Raw genomic sequence first — 20653 nt, forward strand, 5'->3', positions numbered from 1 at the left:
TTCATTTTATTGGGGCACAAACATGTACACATAATGAAGTGGTACAACTGAGGTAAGTTTTAATTTTATGTCGTACAACTAGCTTTTTCGATTTCACTGTCAAAATATAACTATGTACAAACTGGTATAACTCAAAAACTAGTACAACTATGTACAAACCGGTACAACTCGAATACTGGTCCAACTATGTTATTTCATTTTATATTGTGCATTATATTTTAAACGTGTATCATGTTTTAAACATTATGGTTGAATATTAAATCAAGTTGTTGTACTAATTGTACTATTCCTAAATATTTTTGTGTAGTTTAACCTGTTATCTATTTCTTTTGGTTGAAATACATTAAATCAAAGTCGATAAAATTAAGAGAAAATTTTGTTAGGTACGTAAATACAACACGTAAAACTAAATAATATTTATTAAAAAATAGATATTAAAAAAACTGATGGTATTGGGATTATAAATTTTATAATTTTTTAAAAACTTCATAAATTTTTGAAGATTTATTTTTTGTAGGAAAAAATTTAAATTATAAAATATAATTAAATAATAAACTGAGTGAAATGTACGAATTTGCAAACATAAGAATCAAAAACTATTTGAAATCAAATTTGTAGATACAACAAACATATGTATATCATATTTTATATCAAAATATGCAAGTTTCACCATGTTCTTCTTGTGTATGTGATTACAATTGCTCTATTTCTTGTAATATTTTCATTTCCATATCAAGAAAATGAACATTGAGGCGAGAAACCTACTAACCAGCACTAGAAAAACACAAATCAAGTGTTGCCACAATTAAACTAGTAATAGTACTACTGTAGTTAAACCGGTTAAACTATTATTGTTATAGTCCAAATACCAAATATTAATGTTTATGTATTTTTTTTCAAACTCGTGATGGCTTATGCACTATCTTTTGGCAGATGCAAGCGGGAAAGATTAAACTAGTATAACTATGTACAGACGGTACAACTCAAATACTAGTACAACTATGTTATTTCATTACGATTAAAACAATTATTTGCAAAAAAAAACACAAAAATCATACATCAAACCCAATCTTTTTCTTCTTTCCGGTGACTCGCGTTTTTAGAACAATGTTTGAAGAATTTTCTGGCTCTGCATCTAGCTTTTTGGCCTCAAGACCAAAAAGATGAAGATGATCTTTTTCCGAAAATCGTACAACTAGTATAACTAGTACAACTTGTAAACGTATCAGTTTCAAATCAAATATTATTAAAAATATACTATTCATATATTTGACACATGCATGCGGGGTAGATTAGACCAATATGTCTTATTGGTTCTACATCATTCTCTTTTCTAGCATCTTCGTATGCCGAAAACAATAAATATATGAAATTATTATACATCTCATAATTAAGTGATGTCATTTCATAATTTCTCAAAGCCATGTCATCTTTTTTTGTGAGAATGAACATGGTGATGATACATAAGAAAATGATTTTTCAAATAATAAATATGACATACTCAATATGTACTAGTTGTACTAATTCGAGTTGTAGAAGTTGTACTAGTTTGAGTTGTACTAGTTGTACTAGTAATACTTTTAGTTCTTCATTATTTTGGATATCGGATGGAAAAGATAAAATTTGACTCTGGATATGATATAATTGATTAAACATGATTATGGGTTGATCGATTTGAGATAAGAAAGAGAAAATTAGTGGATGGGGGATAAGAAAATTTTTGATTTTGTATTATGGTGGAAGAACTATGAATGGGGAAGAAATGGGGGAAGAAGAAGGAGATTGGGTCGGATTTTGGGTCTGGATCTGGGTCGGATATTGGGTTGGATAGTAATGGCATAGGTTAGTAAATATGTTTAACTCTTTAGGTTTTTCAGTTATTTAACATAGATTTCTATTTAAATTTAAATGCAAAATAAATAAATAAAGTGATGGGTCTAATTGAGATTTTTTGGAGACCAAGTGGTCCATCTCAGCATTTGATCCTTAGCTTCCCAATGCATCTTGAAGCATCGCCCTCTCAATATAGATACAAGTCTCGCTAGTTCCTGTTCTGCGCACTTCAATACTTCATTCACAAAGTTCTTGCAAGATGACGAGTCGCTACAGAAACACCATCTCTATTGTTTCTCTCTTGTTTTGTCTCTTCATCACATCTGCGTCTGCACGTTCCTTCATACGTCAATACACTGATGACTTTAACACAAATCTTCAGCGTATGCAATCTCTTTTGCTTCCATCTAATATCTTTTAGCCTCTGTGTAGTTTTAAACATTGTTTGACACATATGTGTTCTGGCTCAAAACAGAGTAGAATGGAGCAGGACCAAACCCAAACCTGGGAGAAGCGAACTACGAAGACAAATATCAAGAGATCTCATCTCGTGATTATAAAGTTTCAGCTTCAAACGCAGTGAAAGGTCTGAGAGATCGTCCTCCATCGTCTTACACTCTCAAGATGGAGTCTTTCAACACTCTCCTTAAGTCAAACTACGCAGAGAGATACGAGTCTCGCCCTTTTGCAGTTGGTGGATACAACTGGTATGTTTAGAGCACCTCCATTGGTTAGAGTCTTTAATGGGTTCTTAAAATTATTTTATTTATTAGTTGTGTACTTTAAATAGTTTAGAACCCTTAATATTGTAATTAGTTTTGAGAAGGTCCAATGGGAGAACCTCTATGAGGTTCTTAATTTTTTTTTTTTTAAGAAATTAAACCAATTGGTAAAATGAAAGTGTTTTAGATTTTTACAAGTATTTGAGAAGACAAACAATAACTAATACACGAGAAAAAAAAGTTTTAAACCATTTGAAACAAAGTGATAAAGAAGAAGCCAAGTTCTTTGTTGTAGTTTGCAAAACTTACCCTCCATATGAGTATGGACCCGACTGATACCAAACCATGATCTCTTGCCTGTTTATGAATTAAACTAAAACATGAGTATGACATCGGCCACCAAGAGAATCAGAAGACCTCAAAATGTGAGCTTACCGGGAAACTACTTTCATAACCATAGAATCTGTCTGAAGAAACCATTCCCAAGCTGCTTTCCCCTGTCTCTCGTCCTGATCAAAATCTACAGAAGCATATTCTGGAACAGAAGATACAACAGGAGGAAGTGTGAAACCGGCATGATCAGATCTTGCAGGAGGAGGATTCCTAGCAGAGACACTGCCTCTATCTCCTAAAACATCCTCTCTAAGTCTTAGAACAACCTGAATGAGAGATCTCTCACACTGCTGACTTCACCAGATACCTAACGATTACAAGAGATTTCGAAGTTGAATATAAAGCAAAAGAAGGAGAAAAGATTTGAACTTTGCTAAAGATCATAATAACCTCAACAAGATCATCGTTATTCCCTTTCGAGATACGGATATCATCAGGAGACTTGAATAACAAACAAACACACAACAAAAGACAATATAAAAACAACACTTTACAAAAGAAATGAAGATAAAAAGTGGACACGAACACTGAAGACAATATAAAAACAACACTTTACGAAACAATGATCATGGACACAAATTGCAATGTGAGATTTCCACAGAAACTGAATAAAGGTCGTACCTTTTCAGTTGGAATGTGAGATTCCACTAACACTTTTCTAAGACGCGGCCGGTTAATCTCCTCGTCGTCCGTCTCTGAAACGCCGTCGTTTTGATCGAAAAGGAGATCGGGAGATCCTTCTGCGTTTACACAAGCAAACGAGAACTCTTCTTCCTCTCCTGCTTCCTCTTCCTATGGAATCTTCGAGTTTACTCCAAGATCTCTCGAGTTTTCGAATTTCTTCACCCTCTTCTGAAAATCCCAGCTTCTTGGTGAAATCCTCGCTCAACTTCATGGACATCTCCATTAAGCGTTCATCGTCGATGGAAGGGAAAGCAATTAAGGGTTGGTCGAATAGGGTTTTGCCACGTAAGGGTTCCTTACCGATCCTAAAAAGCCCAGTTTAAGACGCGGTTTTTTCTTTTTTTTTGCTTTTTTCATTTTTTTTTTTTTACTTTTGGTTGAAACTCTCCTTAAGAATCCCCCGATGGAGGTGGTCTTAGGTAATCTGATTTTTAATTTATTGAATATAATCTCAAAATAACAATATGTGTTTACAGGACACTTGTTGTGTACCCTAACGGGAACAAGAAGGACAGTGGTTCAGGGTACCTTTCTCTTTACGTAGCCATCGACAACTCCACTCTCGTTGGTGCACAGCAAGAAGTTCTAGCAGATCTCAGGTTTTACGTCTTCAACAATAACGAGAGGAAGTACTTCACCATCCAAGGTTTTATAAACTTTGATCTTTTAAACAAGATAAATTATGTGCTTAAGTAGGCCTGCCGGTTTAGGTTGTTAGGTTTATTCGGTTTTTCGTTAGTTCGATTCAGTTTGGTATTTAGGTAGTTCAATTGATGAAAATTCTACTGATATTAACCAAAAAAATTTATTCCGATTTAAGTTTTTGATTAAAAACTAGGGGTTTTTCGGTTACTTTATTTTAATGCTTAATTCGGTTTGGAATTTTGGTATGGTTTGGTTATAATTTTTAAAAATATTAAAAAACTAAACTAACCGATTGCCAAACTGATAACAATTTTTTTAAAAGATCTTCGAATTGAACCGGACTTTTAACCAAAATTGTACCAAAAGCAGATAATTTTGGTTCGGTTGGGTGATGCCGGTTCCTAAAAAAATCACAGGCCTATGCTTACAAGTAACCATCTATCATCTTTGTTTGGTGTAATCTGCAGATACTACTGTACGGAGATTCAACGTCTTCAAAACAATGTGGGGATTCTCTCAGGTCCTCCCTGTTGACACCTTCAAAAATCCGAAAAACGGATACCTCTACGATGGAGATCACTGTGAGTTTGGTGTTGATGTGATCATTCCTTCTATAGCTGAGAACTCAGAACTCTTCTCCGCCACTGAGAAGTTCTTTAACCCGACATCCACCTGGACCATTCGGGGTTTCTCCACCCTGCTTAAAGATAGTTACCTATCAGATGTGTTCTCTATTGGAGGAAGAAATTGGTGAGTCTGACATTAAAATCAAAACAAAAGCTCTCTACTAGATTTTAGAGTAACAAGTACTATATTCAATATGATGATTAGGAATATACAAGTATATCCAAATGGTAGAGGCTCGGGGGAGGGAAAGTTCATGTCCATGTTTCTTAACCTTAACGAGAAGGAGAAACTCAGACCCTATGAGAAGGTTTATGTTCGAGCTAAGCTTCGGGTTCTTAACCAACGGAAACTCAATAATGTCCAAAGGCAGCGTAAGCAAAGCAAAGCATATATAATTAGTATAATGTGATATGTGTGTGTTTATCGCCATGACTAATGTTTTTTTTTTTGTTTTCCTTTTCTTTAATTGCAGTTAATAGTTGGTATAATAGAGCAGTAGCTAGCTGGGGGTTTAATCAGTTTATATCTTTTGATGATCTGAGAGATTCATCAAAGGGTTAGTTTAAAATGTGTTTTCATTGGTTTAAGGTATTAAAGATTAATCATTGTTAGATAATATAATTTTTGTTATTTAAAAAAAAATCTTTATAATTTTAAAAGTTAACATCGACAAAGATTTAAATAATTAACATATAGGTATAGTATTAAAATATTAAATTATATCTATTTAATTTAATTTATACTATATATAAATCTAATGGATCATTTATTGTTTAAATCCAATTATTGATAGTCCAATAAATTTTTTTGATAGGTCCAAAATTTAAATGATAAGATTAGAGATTAAATGTACCATGATTTTCTAGGAATAGGTTCATTAGTTCCATTTTTTTAAAAAAATCTACGACCAATATATTGTGGATAAGCATAATATTCTCTTTTTGAATGATATTGCATAATATTGAAATAGATTTTCTTTGGTATTATCATGATTGTTTAACAAAAATTGTTACAATCCCGAAATTATAGGATTATTATACCATTATATATTTTTAAATTTTGAACAATAATGTCACTGTTAAATGTATACATCCGTATTTGATTTTTGATTTTTTTTTAATACACTCAACTTCATCTTCTCCAAATATGTATGTGTTTTAGTACATCAAAGGAATCATATAATACAAAGAGAAGATTCATTCAAATAAGGTTAACCCAAGTTTAACAAAAAATTCAAAGAGCAATAACTCAAGTATGAGTCGAGCATGATTACTGTTACTAAACCTCTGTCAGTAGAATATGAAGTATGGTCGAACGTGATCATACTGAATTGAAAACGTATGGTCATCTATGAACCTAATATATTCTTTTAGTAACAGAATCTAAAGACACAAGTCATTGATTTATATTTAGCAAAGTAAAGTCATCACACAATCAAGAAAGATCGGTTAATAATGGGGAGACTTAAGGTGAAACTAACCCGTGATTTTACTTTGATAGGCTTAAAAATTTAAATGATAAAATTAAAGATTAAATGTAACATGATTTTTTAAGAATAGATCCATATATAGGTTCATTTTTAAAAAAATCACACATGAATCAAAGTTGTGAATTCTGTTTTAATATATAAGATGGTTTGGATATCAACTTATGAAGATGTACTGGACTTTCTTGTCATTAAAAAAAAAAAAAATTAGTTTATAGTCTCCAAAGTCTCGTGTTCGAATCGAATGTTATTCAATTTTTATTTTTTTGGATGGATCTTGTTATACAGGTCACTTATTGTGTACCCCAACGGATACAGGCAGGATAGTGGTTCAGGGTTCATTTCGCTTTATGTAGCCATAGACAACTCAACTCTCGTTGAAGCACATCAAGAGGTTTTCGCGGATCTCAGATTTTACGTATTCAAAAATAACGAGAGGAAGTACTTCACCATCCAAGGTTCTTGCTAATTTTCATTCTATCTTTTGTTTTTTATGACTACTAGGAAGTTTTGGGCTGTACATCTCCCTAGACCGAAAAAACATGCAATGTGTATATAGAAGTGACATCTATCTATATATCTATGTTATAATCCGCAAAACGATGAGTATGCATGGCGATACAATATTTTCAAAACGATGTGGGGATTCTCTCAGGTCCTCCCTCTTGCTACCTTCAGAGACCCGAGCAACGGATACCTTTACGATGAAGATCACTGCGAGTTTGGTGTTGATGTGACTATTCATTCTCCTTTTCAAAGTTCAGAACTTTTCTCTGTAGCTAGGAACTTTGATAAATCGAGGTTCACCTGGACCATTCGGAGTTTCTCCGCGCTGGTCGGAGATACGTACTTCTCTGATACATTCTCCGTGGGAGGAAGGAATTGGTGAGTCCAACATTAGTTGAAGACTAAAGCTTTTTTTGCTTTAGTTAGAATATAGTAGTGGTAACGTAACAAATATTCCATATGATGATCAGGAATATACAAGTAAATCCAAGTGGCCGTGCAACAAGAGAGGGAAGAGCCTTGTCGATGTATCTTCTCCTTAATGCGAACGAGAAGGTCAGACCCTACGAGAAGATTTATGTTCGAACCAAGCTTAGAGTTGTTAACCAACTAATCTTTTCATTTTTTTTGGGGAACCATAGAAAAGCAAAGTAAGAGCATGATTATCGGGATTGCTTAACTGGGTTGCTTAAATTAATTTTGATTTAAAAAAAAAAAATTGCCTTTTAAACTAAGCAGCTTTGCTTAATTAGGAGGAGGAAGAACCAGCGCTTATGAAACACGCGTCAGACACAGAAGTCTCCTCCTCTCTCTCATCTCTATAATTCCAAAACGTGTGATTGATCTCGAACGGGAGATTCGATCTGGTACAGTCCATGTTTATAACAACAAGGAGTCTTTTGTAATCACTCCCAACATCTTCACTTGTAATCTCCTCGTGAAAGCTTTGTGTAAGAAGAACGATGTGGAGAGTGCCTACAAGGTGCTCGACGAAATTCCCGAGATGGGTCTGGTGCCAAATCTGGTGACGTACACGACTATTCTTCTTTAAGGTTGTAGCTTTGTTGGTTCTTGTTTTCTTTAAGGTTGTAGTTTGTACTTATCTTCTTGGTTTTAAAAGGTTGTAGCTTTGTTGGTTCTTGTTTTCTCATTCTGCAGCCCTTAATTTTGTTGCGACATCAGAGGCTCTGCGCATTTCTCCATCTGTTGTAGCAGTAATCATTTCAAGCTTTAGATTAGACATGCTTTGGGACGCTGGAATTAACAGCATCATCGTTTCCGGAAACTTTAAATCAACAGCCAATCGCTAGCGTCCAAACTCTCACATCGTTGCCGGAAATCTGAAGTCAATTGCCGTTGTTACTGTGCTTTTCTGTTTGCTGGACGCTTAACGTAGCGTCTTCGTTCCGAACAGGGCTAATGTCATATGTTCTTGTTATGGTTCTGCGCATATGCTTGTGTCTTATGCTTATTTTTTTTGATCAATTATGCTTGTGTCTATGTCTCTTCTGTATCTTCTTCTTATGTTTATATAATCTTCACTCTCCACTTGTAGCAACACAAAACTCATCTTCTCTCTCGCCTTGTAACAACACCAAAGTCGTCTTCTCCCATTTTATCTCTTTAATCACTTTGTCAAACTCATATTTTAAGAACCCCAAAATAAAAACCTTGCATTGGAGGCAAACAATTAGAAGGCTCTTAAATAAAGTGCTTAACACATATTTATTAGTAAAAAAGTGATTAAGAGCATGATTATCGGCGTATATATCCGCGTATCTTAGATATTAAAACACGAAAATTAAATCAAAATAAGTTAAAAACGATGAAGACGTTTGTTAATTAAGAAGTGTTTTATGCACGTCCTTAAGGGCACGTGTCATCGGTAGAGAGCAAGACCGAACGGGGTAAGGAAAGTCGCGTGAACCGTGTGGAAATCATTTTCTTCGTCTCCGTTCTCTCCTTCTCTCTCTCCTCGGCGACTTCACCAGAGCACAGGATCTCGGCCGATTTCAACCGACCCCTCACTCCACGGAGTGATCTCCGCCGATTTCTACCCACCCCTCACTCCACACCGATCCGTTCTCTCGTGGTCTCTCAGTTGACGGCGATCTCTCCGTTCTCGTAATCATTCACATCGTCTCCGTTCTCTCGTGGTCTCTCAGTCGACGGCGATCTCTCCGCCGATTTCAACCGACCACTCAGTCCACCGATCTCTCCGCCGAATCGATTGTAAACCAGGTATCTCTCACTCCTCTGTCCTCCGTTATATGATTACTATTTAACTAAGAACCTAAAAACGTATCTACCAATAATCTACACTCTTATGCAAGTATCTTAACATTGTCTCTTAATGCTCATATATTAATAAACTATCCTAAGAAACTAAATCTTGGTCCTAGCAATAAGGATGCTCTAAGATACCCATTAGGGTTGCTAGGGATAATGGTGCTCTAAGCAGATAATTGAATGTTTTCTTGTCAACTTTTTCTTTTTCCGCAGTCGATCATTGGTTTACTAGTCCGGGAGCTGGTAATATTTTTGCAGAAAAAGAGCAGGCATTCATTCGTAGACTACAAAAATATAGTAGATTTTTATTCAATTGGGTTCAAATTTAAAACAATGAAAATGGATGACAATTATCTAGAATATTACGATTTAGAAATTATTTACCACCCCTAAAAGATTAATCTAGTAAAAGTAGGAAGTGAGAAAAAAAACTTGTTTTGAGAGAAGTGCGACAAGAGAGCGAAAAGTTGAAAGTCACCGTCTTTTCACTTTCTCCGGTCGATGGCTCCGGCCGTTGGTACTGTGAGAGGGTGGATCCTCTTTTCCTTCTTGTTTCAGTCTTGTTTATGGCTTGCTTATTAATCTAAGGTTTCAGATCTGGTCGGAAGTTTCATTCATTTGTGTTGAAGCGGAGAGTTTCAAATAGGAATTCATGGACCTCGATCTCTTCAGATCTGCGGTATGTGGTGGTGGATTTATAATTACTGGCTGGTTTCAGTAAGAGCGTGCTTCGAGTAAGGCATGGTTGGCTCTGCCGTGGTGTTGAGACGCGTAGACAGCACGTAGTGAGCTTCTACAGAGATCAATGGCGAGTTTAAGTTGGATCTGAAGGGAGGCGGTAGAGCAGAAGCTCTTATGAGACACTTTCTACAACAACGGTTATCCATAAACTATCGATCCGGTTTATTCTTTCTATGGCGGAGTTTGATTCTTATCTAGGTTGGTTGTGCTTTAGCCTCTTATGTTAATATGTTATTAGCTATGTTCTTGTTGTCCGTGTATGGTAGTTTGATTTTGTCTCTGGGATTGTAGTTGTGCAATCGCCGGCTTATGGCTCGGGTTGTGTCTCTTAACTGTCCGCTCTAGATTATGGTGTCGTTTCATTACGACAGTTTTTGTAACTTGTTTTTTGGTTTATCCAGTTTCGAATCAATATAACAACGGATGACAAAAAAAAAAAAAGATTAATATAGTAGGTGATGCATTAAGTAACATGGGTTTTCTGACCACCATTTTAATAACATTTGATTAACATGGGTTTCTGACCACTAGTCCAGTTTAGAGCCGGTTTTGAAGGCTACAATATTTCAATTTTTAATGTCCCATGCAAAACACGAGGGATTAAAATTTAAAAACAACAAGTTGTCATTTATTATCTCCAGCATCCCAAAGCATCGCCCTCTCAATATATAGACAAGTCTTGCTAGTTTCTGTTCTCTGCTCACTTCATTCACAAAGTTCTTGCAAGATGACGAGTCACTACAGAAACACCATCTCTATTGTTTCTCTCTTGTGTTGTCTCTATATCACATCTGCGTCTGCACGTTCCTCCATACGTCAATATACTGATGACTTTAACACAAATCTTCAGCGTATGCAATCTCTTTTGCTTCCATCTGATATATTATAACGTATGTGTATTTTTAAACATTGTGTGACACATCTGTGTTCTGGCTCAAAACAGAGGAGAATGGAGCAGGACCAAACCCAAACGTGGGAGAAGTAAACTATGTAGACAAACTTCAAGAGATCTCATCTCGTGATTATAAAGTTTCAGCTTCAAACGCAGTGAAAGGTCTGAGAGATCGTCCTCCATCGTCTTACACTCTCAAGATGGAGTCTTTCAACACTCTCCTTAAGTCAAACTACGCAGAGAGATACGAGTCTCGCCCTTTTGCAGTTGGTGGATACAACTGGTATGTGTTGGTAATCAGATCTTTATTTTCTTGAATAAAATCTTTAAATAACAATAGGTATACAGTATCAATTAGATGAACTTTCAACTCAAAACCAGTTAATTAATTTATACAATTGATCTATCTTTTTATACCAGTTGATCTTTTTTTTTCTTTTATAGTAAGGAATAGTTGCTAAAAAAAAACTATCTTTTTATATATTATTTAAGATCTATTCTAGCTTCGGATGTGTAACTTTGTTTCTAATATGTAGGACACTTGTTGTGTATCCCAACGGGAACAAGAAGGACAGTGGTTCAGAGTACCTTTCTCTTTACGTGGCCATAGACAACTCCACTCTCGTCGCTGCACATCAAGAGGTTTTGGCAGATCTCAGGTTCTACATCTTCAACAATAACGAGAGGAAGTACTTCACCATCCAAGGTTCTATAAACTTTGATCTCTTAAACAAGATAAATGATATGTGCTTAAGTGGGCATGCGGGTTTGGGTTGTTAGGTTAATTCGGCTTTCGGTTAATTCAGTTCGGTTTGGCAATCGGATAGTTCGGTTAATGAAAATTCTACTGAAATTTTGATTTTTAGTTTTTGATTAAAGCTAGGGTTTTTTCGGTTACTTCAGTTCAGTGGTTAGTTCAGTTACTTAGTTCGATGGTTAGTTCAGTTTGAAATTTTGGTTAGAGTTTATATGTTTTAGTTATAATTTTTAGAAAATAAAAGGTCGAACTAACCGGTTGTCAAACTGATAACCAATTTTTTTTAAAAAAACTACGAATTAAACCAAACTTTTAACCAAAATTGAACCAAAAACCGATAATTTTGGTTTGGTTGGGTTCTGCCAGTTCGGAAAAATCACAGGCCAATGCTTACAAGTTACAAGTAACATCTATCATCTTTGTTTGGTGTGATCTGCAGATACTACTGTATGGAGATTCAACGTCTTCAAAACAATGTGGGGATTCTCTCAGGTCCTCCCTGTTGACACCTTCAAAGATCCGAAAAACGGATACCTCTATGATGGAGATCACTGTGAGTTTGGCGTTGATGTGATCATTCCTTCTATAGCTGAGAACTCAGAACTCTTCTCTGCCACTGAGAAGTTCTATAACCCGACATTCACCTGGACGATTCGAGGATTCTCCACCCTGCTTAAAGATATGTACTCATCAGATGTGTTTACTATTGGAGGAAGAAGTTGGTGAGTTTGGCACTAAAATCAAAGCAAAAGCTCTGTATTTAGAATTTAGAGTAACAAATAATATTTCATATGACGATTAGGAATATACAAGTGTATCCAAATGGTCGAGGCGAGGGAGAGGGAAAGTTCTTGTCCATGTTTCTTAAGCTCAATGGGGAGGAGAAACTCAGACCCTATGAGAAGGTTTATGTTCGAGCCAAACTTCGGGTTCTTAACCAAAGCAAACTCAACAATGTCCAAAACCAACGTAAGCAAATGATATATAATAGTGTATATGTGTGAGTGTTCATCGCCATGACTAATGTTTTTCTTACTTTGATGACAGTGGATAGTTGGTTCAGTAGAGCAGTACCGAGCTGGGGGTTTCGTAAGTTGATATCTTTTGATGATCTGAGAGATTCATCAAAGGGTTTCCTTGTGAATGATATGCTGATGGTTCAAGTTGAAATGGAGGCTGTTTCTTCAACCAAGTACTTTCCCTAGTTAGATTCTCTCTAAGGCAATGAACTTGCAGCTCCATGCTTTTGTTTGGTTATCAACCAACCTAATAATAAGATTCTGTGTGCTTGCTTCTCAAATAAATGTGTTTTTTTCTTTCTCAAAGGCAAATATCTATTTACCATCAAGTCGACCATATGTAAACTCTTACCAAACACTATGTTTGCTTATCATAGCAATATCAAGGTTTCTAATAAAAAATATTGTACTCAGTACATATCAAGTCAAACTTCAAATGACGGTCAAACAGGAGACTACATCGCTTATTCTTGATTTAGGGATATGATAAGAAAAGCCCCAAAACCATCATGGTTTGTCTTATTTGTTTTGACATCTTTTCCCACTCTTTTTTTTTTGAAATTATTTTTTCTCTCTTCATAGCGTGTTTGATGGTGTTCTAGAGTGTTGCAATGCATTCGATCTCGATCTTGGCGTTTAGAGGCAAGGCTGCGACTTGATATGTGGATCGTGCTGGAGAAGGAGCTGGGAAGTCTGCACCAGAACAAAAAAAATGGTTAGGAGTGTTTCACACCAACTATAAAACCAATACATAGACACAGTAATTATGCGATTTAGAACAAAGTAGGAACACTTAATGAGATAACTCACATTTGGCGTATATATCGTTGACTTTCTTGAAGTCACCCAAGTCAGCAAGCCTGTGACAAAAGAAACCAAAGATATTAGATTCAAAAACTCAAATGGATAAACGATGATTATGTTTAGCAAAACGTACATGATTGTTGTCTTCACCACAGAGGAGTAATCAACACCACTAGCTTTCAATATCTCCCCCATGTTCTTGAGTACCTTCAATATTCCAAAAAAATAAACACAATAACAGAAGCAATCAGACAAAACCACGGAAGAAAGATAGAGCAACTCAACCTTTGCTACAGCTATAGTGGAATATTGAAAGTGGAAACTACTGTACGCGAAACTAATCTTTATAGAGACCACAATGAGACAGTTTAAAAGCTTGTGCACCTGTTCTGTCTGATCCTCAACGCTGTCTGAAACAAACTTTCCAGTCTATACACACAAAAACACAAAAAAATAAGAAATTGCAATCTTAGTAGAACCCATAGAAGAAGAAGAAACAACAATATGGTGATTTTAAAACTTCATACTCTTATAAGGACCAACCTCAAGTATAAGTCCAAGAACACCAGAGAGGAAAACAAGATTATTAGCTTTGATAGCCTGAGAGTATGGTCCCAAAGCAGCTGGTGCTTTCTCTGTAGCCACTACTTCCTTCTTACCTGCATTTTCTTTAACTCACATTATCATCCTCCTAAGAACCCACAAGACTCATAAACAGATGCACTGACACGGACATTGATAAAAAAATCACAAGAATCCATGATTATTAGTCGGAGAGAAAATGAGATAGAATGGTTACCAGAAGAAGCGGAGATAGTGAGTGAAGCGAAAGGAATAGATTTTGAAGACATATTTGGAAGAGAGACACACCAGCGGTTGCAACGAGAGAAGCCAAGTGGTGCTGTGGAGAGGCGGAGTTTTGGAGAGTTTATCATGGATTTGACGAGTGACAAAGTCATTTCCACCTATTTTACGGCGCAGGTACAACAAAAGCAAAAGGACCAAACAGTCTTAAGAGAGAGAGAGAGAGAAAGGTAGGTAAGCAGATGATACTCGTGTCTCGTCCTCTCCTCCTTTTAATCCTACTTTTTCTACATTTCCAAATTTACCCTTAGTTAGGTACATATATAACTTGAGAAAACAAAGTTTTTATTATTTGATTTTGGAAGTTTAGAGTTATAGAGATTTGACCCACTGGGCTATGATGCCCCTACCAATCCCCATAACATTTTAGTCGATAAATTCATTTGTTTTTTTCTGTACATAGTTCTTTCTTTGGGAAGAACATTTAGAAAATAGAGAGATGAACTATGTACAAGTGTGATATGAAAGATGGGTCTCTACAAATGGGGCAAGTCGCTTGCATTCTAAGAAACCACTTATCTATGCAAACCATATGAAATGTGTGTGGCCATACTTCTCTAGCTTCCTTCCCAATCTATGCAAACCATATGAAATGCGATTATAAGATTATGATTACATTTTTGTACTATGATGACATTTTATAACGTCCTCATATATAGAGTGACAATTTCCTTAGACAAAGGTTGATCACCATGTAGCATCCATCACTCCAAAGAGTTGGTCCGTGGTGATAACTCCAGCCACAACTCCTACCAAAACCACCTTTATTTAATCTGATGTCTTTGGTGTGACCTTCCATGGCCCCTGCAATGGTGGCTACCACAACACTAGTTACATCAAACACTTAGTCATATTACAAAATAGTCATACATAAGAATGTGGATCAATTCAAGCTATGTGATATGTTAAACAATACATTACTAAAAGAAATTGTCTTTGTTAGAGAATTTATAATATAAGAGTATGAAGTCCCAAAATCAGATAACTTATTGTATTCAATTAAGGTAGGCATGAACACGTAGTGGTGTGGCCATATCACGCACATTTTGGACCCTACCATCTTACTTAAATCTTTCAAGCTATCAAAATTCAATTTCAAAAGTAAAGTAGCTATCAATGGCTGAAAAAATATACGTCAAAACTTGTCATGCGTAAGTTTCTAAGTGGAAGCCAGACCAAAAATTAAGGAATATGAATATTATGCAGATTTTTGTCGAAAAAGGAACAATCGATCTAAAGTGAATCTATCTATCTTGCCCCAAAACATGTCTTTTGCTCTGATCCTTACTTCTTATATCCTAAAATTCCATCTAAACACGATTTGATCTAAGGTTCAAATGCGCTGAAAACATAAGAGCATCTCCAATGTAAAACTTCATTTTTTTTTTCCAAAATGGAGTAAAAGTGAAAATGAAGTAAAATTGCTCCAACCCTACTCCATTTCCCACTTCATAATGGAGTGATGAACAAACAAAAAATAAATTACTACATTTATGGAGTAAATTTCATTATGGAGTGAGATATGGAGTTGGGTTAGAACATTCCTTACTCTATATTCACTTTTATTCAATTTTAGAGGAAAAATAGAGTAGGATGAAGATGCCCTAATACATTCTCGACCACAAAATATTAAAGTTAAAAGAATAAGAGAATTAAATGGAGAAGTTAATGCAGCTTCGAAAATCAATGTGAAGGCATGGGATGAGTGCACTGCAATGTGAAGTTGTTATTTGCCAGATCAGATTAATGGTACCAACAACCTGGTGATGGGGGAAGCTAGGATGTAAAACCGTCCCACTACAAGCTCAATACCATTTAACCCTTCAAAAGTTAATTTAAACCGCGCCTGAAAGACGAGACTTTAAAGAAGATATTCAAAATCACAATCAAAATCCATTTAAACAAAAAGAGAGATTTTTCTACGATATTTAAGTATATATACTATGTATATACCCGGCCTAATTGATATAGACATTTTATCTGACTTAGTAGCAGTGGAAAACAAAACTTAGTAGCGGAAGACTAATGTGAATCAATATATATATTTAGCCCGTATAATCATGTATAACCTTGATGATTTAAGGTTACTAATGTTTATTTTAGTATCGGCGTCCATCCACTAAAATCATATAACTTGATGGATTTTTTTTTCTCAGCCAAGAAGATACACAAAATCATATTCGTAAGTATATAAACGAGTAGAATTGGTCATATCACATATCCATTATTCAAAGTTGTAAAGATCATCCTTTCTTGCCTATATGATACTTGATAAACCAGTCAACTAATCGCTTTAAGCAATTATATAATAAATTATTTTTCAAATGTAATGTAACAACAGGAAAACAATCAAAAGGAATTATATATCTCCAAAAGGTTTTGAACATTAATTATCTTTTAAGAGTAAAGTTTTTTTCTTTTTTTTTTTCAACAGAGTAAAGTTTTCTAAATATAAGTTTATTTGTGTATCTGAAATAGTTAGTTTGATAGAATCCAAGTAAAGAAACTTATACACCCAAGTCAAAAATGTTTTTTTTTTTTTGATTTAACCACTGTGTCCGGCGACCGAAATCAACCGACTATTCTGTGGGTCCCAAAAGTGCAATGTTAAATTCTGGTGGCCAACGGGGATCGAACTGCGGGTTCACCGTATTGGGATTATCCCTCAAGTGCCACCAGCCTAAGGCCTTTGGTTAAGTCAAAAAATGTTCACACTGCAGTACTGGACAAGTACAAAACAACAAGAGAGGTTCTAAAAAATGTCCCAAGCAAAAGTGCAAATCTAAACACAAGACAAGAAGAAAAACATTCATGTGAAATGATGAACAAATTAAAAAGTAATTAAAAAAGACTAATTGAGAAAGAGTTTGACTCCGTGTTGAATAATAGACTCTTTACTTTTCAACATCTATCTGTCTTTCCCAGAAAAAGCCGCCCTCTCCCTCTCTTATAATATGAACGAACCCACCACCACTTGTTCTCCATTCATGCTTCTCATGATTTACTCTGCAACTTTTTCAACTCTCTGATTTTTAAATAAATCCTCAAATCCATCTGGCGATCATTATTTTTGCTTGATGAATTAAGGTAATAATATTTATCTGAAAGCGTTGCCGAAGTGATGCTTCCACGTCTTTATATTATAATAATAAGAAACATCCCCAACTAATTTTTTCTAACGAATCTGACTTTCATAAATTTCTCTGTTGTTTCCTTCTTTGATCATTTGCAAAATATTCACTTCTATCATCCAAAAGCTGCCATCTTTTCTCTCTGGGTCTTCAGAATTTGAGCTGACTTTGCTAAAAGGTGCGATCTTTCTTCTCTGGGTCTTCAGAATCTGAGCTAACTTAGCCAAAGTTACGATCTTTTCTCTCTGGGTCGTCCTCACTTGAGCTGACTTTGCCAAAGTTTCGATCTTTCTTATCTGGGTCGTCGGAGTTTGAGCTAAAGTTTCGATCTTTCTTCTCTGGGTCGTCGTAATTTGAGCTAGAATCATGGGAAATTGCTTTGCCAAGAACCATGGATTGATGAAGCCTCAGCAAAACGGGCAGACCAGATCAGTTGAAGTGGATCAGACCCACCAAGATCCGCCGTCGTATACTCCACAGCCGAGAAGCCAGACGCCGGAGAAACCATCATCCGAGACGAACCAACCGCCGCCGTGGAGAATGGCTGCGCCGGCACCAAGCCCCAAAGCGGCAAAGAGCAGTTCTACTTCTATCCTAGAGAACGCTTACGAGGACGTGAAGCTGTTCTACACACTGGGGAAAGAGCTAGGACGAGGGCAGTTCGGTGTAACGTATCTCTGCACAGAGAACTCGACGGGGAAGAAGTACGCTTGCAAGTCCATCTCGAAGAAGAAGCTGGTGACGAAAGCTGACAAGGACGACATGAGGAGAGAGATTCAGATAATGCAGCATTTGAGTGGGCAGCCTAACATTGTGGAGTTCAAAGGGGCTTATGAGGATGAGAAGGCTGTGAATCTGGTGATGGAGCTTTGCGCTGGTGGCGAGTTGTTTGATAGGATCATTGCTAAGGGGCATTACAGTGAGAGAGCGGCTGCGTCTGTGTGTAGACAGATTGTGAACGTTGTCAAGATTTGCCATTTCATGGGTGTGTTGCATAGAGACTTGAAGCCTGAGAATTTTTTGCTTTCTAGTAAAGATGACAAGGCTTTGATCAAGGCTACTGATTTTGGCTTGTCTGTCTTCATTGAAGAGGGTAATAATATAAACAAACAAATCTGTTTCTCCTTTCCTGGTTATATTGTTTGTGTCCTGTGTTTCTTGGTCTGTGAATTGCATTTAGATGAAACTGCTCATGTCTTGAGATAACTCTTTGGTAAAATTTGATGTTAGCTTACTGTTCTTCTTTACAGGAAAAGTATATAGAGACATTGTTGGGAGTGCATACTATGTAGCTCCTGAAGTCTTGCGTCGTAGATACGGGAAAGAAGTTGATATATGGAGTGCTGGAATCATATTATACATTCTCCTTAGTGGTGTGCCCCCGTTTTGGGCTGGTAATGCAACATTCTATCTCTCTCTGTATCTCTTGTGACTACATTTTATTCATAATGTTTCATAGAACAGTTGATACCTAACATAAACATTGTTGTTGCTTTTTCATCTGTCTATGTAGAAACCGAGAAAGGGATATTTGATGCGATATTGGAAGGCCATATCGACTTTGAAAGCCAGCCCTGGCCTTCAATCTCCAACAGTGCTAAAGATCTTGTGCGTAAGATGCTGACTGCTGATCCAAAAAGGAGGATCTCTGCTGCTGATGTTCTTGGTAAGTAAACCCTGTTAGGGAGGGTTACATTATATGTTCCTTCCTGATCCTGAGACTTGGATTGGTTGGTTTGTGCAGAGCATCCATGGCTTAGAGAAGGTGGAGAAGCATCTGACAAGCCAATTGACAGTGCTGTTCTCTCAAGGATGAAACAGTTTAGAGCAATGAATAAGCTAAAGAAACTTGCCTTAAAGGTAACTTCTAAAACTTTGGAATATGAACTTTTCGTTTGTGCTAAAGATTTAGATTCTGAATAGGTTATCGCGGAGAATATTAACACGGAGGAGATCCAAGGATTGAAGGCAATGTTTGCTAACATAGACACAGACAACAGTGGCACAATCACATATGAAGAATTGAAAGAAGGGTTAGCCAAGTTGGGATCTAAACTCACAGAAGCTGAAGTGAAGCAGCTCATGGATGCTGTAAGTTTGGTCTTAATCTGAACTTATATTCCGTTTCTTTAACTCTCTTAAGAAATTCATATTCATGGGGGGTTGTGATTAGGCTGATGTTGATGGGAACGGGTCAATAGACTACATTGAGTTCATTACTGCAACTATGCATAGACACAGGCTTGAAAGTGATGAGAATCTTTACAAGGCTTTCCAGCATTTTGACAAAGACGGCAGTGGGTAAGTTGAACTGTTTCTTACTCAGTTAATTTGTAAGAGGGCTCACCATCTTATGCATGTATGGACAGATACATTACAATAGATGAGCTCGAAGTGGCGTTGAAGGAGTATGGAATGGGAGATGATGCAACAATCAAAGAGGTTCTCTCAGATGTGGACTCTGATAACGTAAGTTAAACTGAAACATCTCCTTCTTTCAAGAAAGCTAGTCTTAGTCATAATGTTTGTTTTGCTCCTCCTTATGCAGGATGGTAGAATCAACTATGAAGAGTTCTGCGCGATGATGAGAAGTGGAAATCCACAACAGCAACAACAACAACAACCACCGCGGCTCTTCTAAAGGGACATTGCTTCTGGATTCAAAGTATCAAGAGGAGGAGAAACGGTATGTATCTAATCCAGAAAATCAGGAGCTGTATTAATTAATGTTTGTTCAGACAAAAACAGGAATATACCCAGAACTCTATTGCTTGTGTTTTGTACTTTTATTCTGTTTTTTTTTTGACAACGTACTTTTATTCTGTTTTGTCTATTATTCTTTGTGTGTTCTGTACCAAGGCTGTTGTGCTATGAGAGAAAGAGAAGTTTAATTTCTTTTCCAAGATTATATGATCTTTGCAGTGTTTTTATTAACCTGATTCGAAACACAAACCAACTCCACTTTTCCGACAACATCAGACGGACAAGCTTTTTTCCTTTTTGACATTTGGTGAAACGGCTGTCTTTTTCGTAAATGCAAAATACTAGAAGCTTTGCTTTAAACATTTTTCAGCACATTAATCTAAGGAAAATTAGGGGCAACAACCTCGTAGTAATAATAAAAACTAAGAGTACATGTCTACTCCTCCTATACGAAATTGGTATACGAGTTTTAGAAATGTAGTACGCAAATTAGATGTGCTATTATAAATAATTTTTTTTGTGCTATTAAAATAACAATCCCACTTTGATATCTAAA

The 20653-nt window shown here is 36.2% G+C and overlaps 4 protein-coding genes, 1 long non-coding RNA gene and 1 pseudogene across 7 annotated transcripts; 4 read left to right on the forward strand and 2 right to left on the reverse strand.

The window, feature by feature from the left end:
- Positions 1-2079: 2079 nt before the first annotated feature.
- LOC111214183 lies at positions 2080-5465 on the forward strand (annotated as a pseudogene).
- LOC106424486 lies at positions 2666-4127 on the reverse strand. Its single transcript, XR_001284884.3, has 3 exons — positions 3570-4127; positions 2991-3255; positions 2666-2912 (listed from the first exon to the last, which is right to left on the reverse strand). It is a non-coding gene; the product is annotated as an uncharacterized LOC106424486 (long non-coding RNA).
- A 1265-nt stretch (positions 5466-6730) lies between the features above and the next one.
- Positions 6731-8035, forward strand: LOC106424485 (MATH domain and coiled-coil domain-containing protein At3g58200-like). The gene is made up of 2 exons (XM_022716538.2): positions 6731-7275; positions 7368-8035. The coding sequence occupies exons 1-2, from the start codon at positions 7028-7030 to the stop codon at positions 7549-7551; spliced, it is 432 nt and encodes a 143-aa protein (XP_022572259.1). The 5' UTR covers positions 6731-7027; the 3' UTR covers positions 7552-8035.
- A 2501-nt stretch (positions 8036-10536) lies between these two features.
- LOC125607026 (probable inactive serine/threonine-protein kinase fnkC) lies at positions 10537-12881 on the forward strand. Its single transcript, XM_048776537.1, has 6 exons — positions 10537-10778; positions 10871-11102; positions 11356-11525; positions 12016-12298; positions 12379-12545; positions 12624-12881. The coding sequence occupies exons 1-6, from the start codon at positions 10655-10657 to the stop codon at positions 12779-12781; spliced, it is 1134 nt and encodes a 377-aa protein (XP_048632494.1). The 5' UTR covers positions 10537-10654; the 3' UTR covers positions 12782-12881.
- A 77-nt stretch (positions 12882-12958) lies between these two features.
- LOC106424483 (reactive Intermediate Deaminase A, chloroplastic-like) lies at positions 12959-14456 on the reverse strand. Of its 2 annotated transcripts, none has more exons than XM_013865248.3 (6): positions 14199-14456; positions 13943-14058; positions 13784-13828; positions 13533-13606; positions 13406-13455; positions 12959-13288 (listed from the first exon to the last, which is right to left on the reverse strand). In XM_013865248.3, the coding sequence occupies exons 1-6, from the start codon at positions 14356-14358 to the stop codon at positions 13194-13196; spliced, it is 540 nt and encodes a 179-aa protein (XP_013720702.1). In that variant the 5' UTR covers positions 14359-14456; the 3' UTR covers positions 12959-13193. The 2 variants fall into 2 exon arrangements, with proteins under 2 accessions (XP_013720702.1, XP_013720701.1); XM_013865247.3 differs by having other exon boundaries at positions 13943-14067; positions 14199-14452.
- A 2665-nt stretch (positions 14457-17121) lies between these two features.
- Positions 17122-20324, forward strand: LOC106424451 (calcium-dependent protein kinase 9). 2 transcript variants are annotated; one of them, XM_048776539.1, is made up of 9 exons: positions 17122-17350; positions 17521-18487; positions 18645-18788; positions 18908-19060; positions 19139-19254; positions 19318-19485; positions 19568-19695; positions 19764-19863; positions 19943-20324. In XM_048776539.1, exons 2-9 carry the CDS (start codon positions 17761-17763, stop codon positions 20033-20035), a joined length of 1629 nt encoding a protein of 542 aa, XP_048632496.1. In that variant the 5' UTR covers positions 17122-17350; positions 17521-17760; the 3' UTR covers positions 20036-20324. The 2 variants fall into 2 exon arrangements, with proteins under 2 accessions (XP_048632496.1, XP_048632495.1); XM_048776538.1 differs by having other exon boundaries at positions 17220-18487.
- Positions 20325-20653: the final 329 nt, after the last annotated feature.

This window comes from Brassica napus, chromosome A3 (genome assembly GCF_020379485.1).
Source record: "Brassica napus cultivar Da-Ae chromosome A3, Da-Ae, whole genome shotgun sequence".
NCBI classification, from domain to species: Eukaryota; Viridiplantae; Streptophyta; class Magnoliopsida; order Brassicales; family Brassicaceae; genus Brassica; species Brassica napus.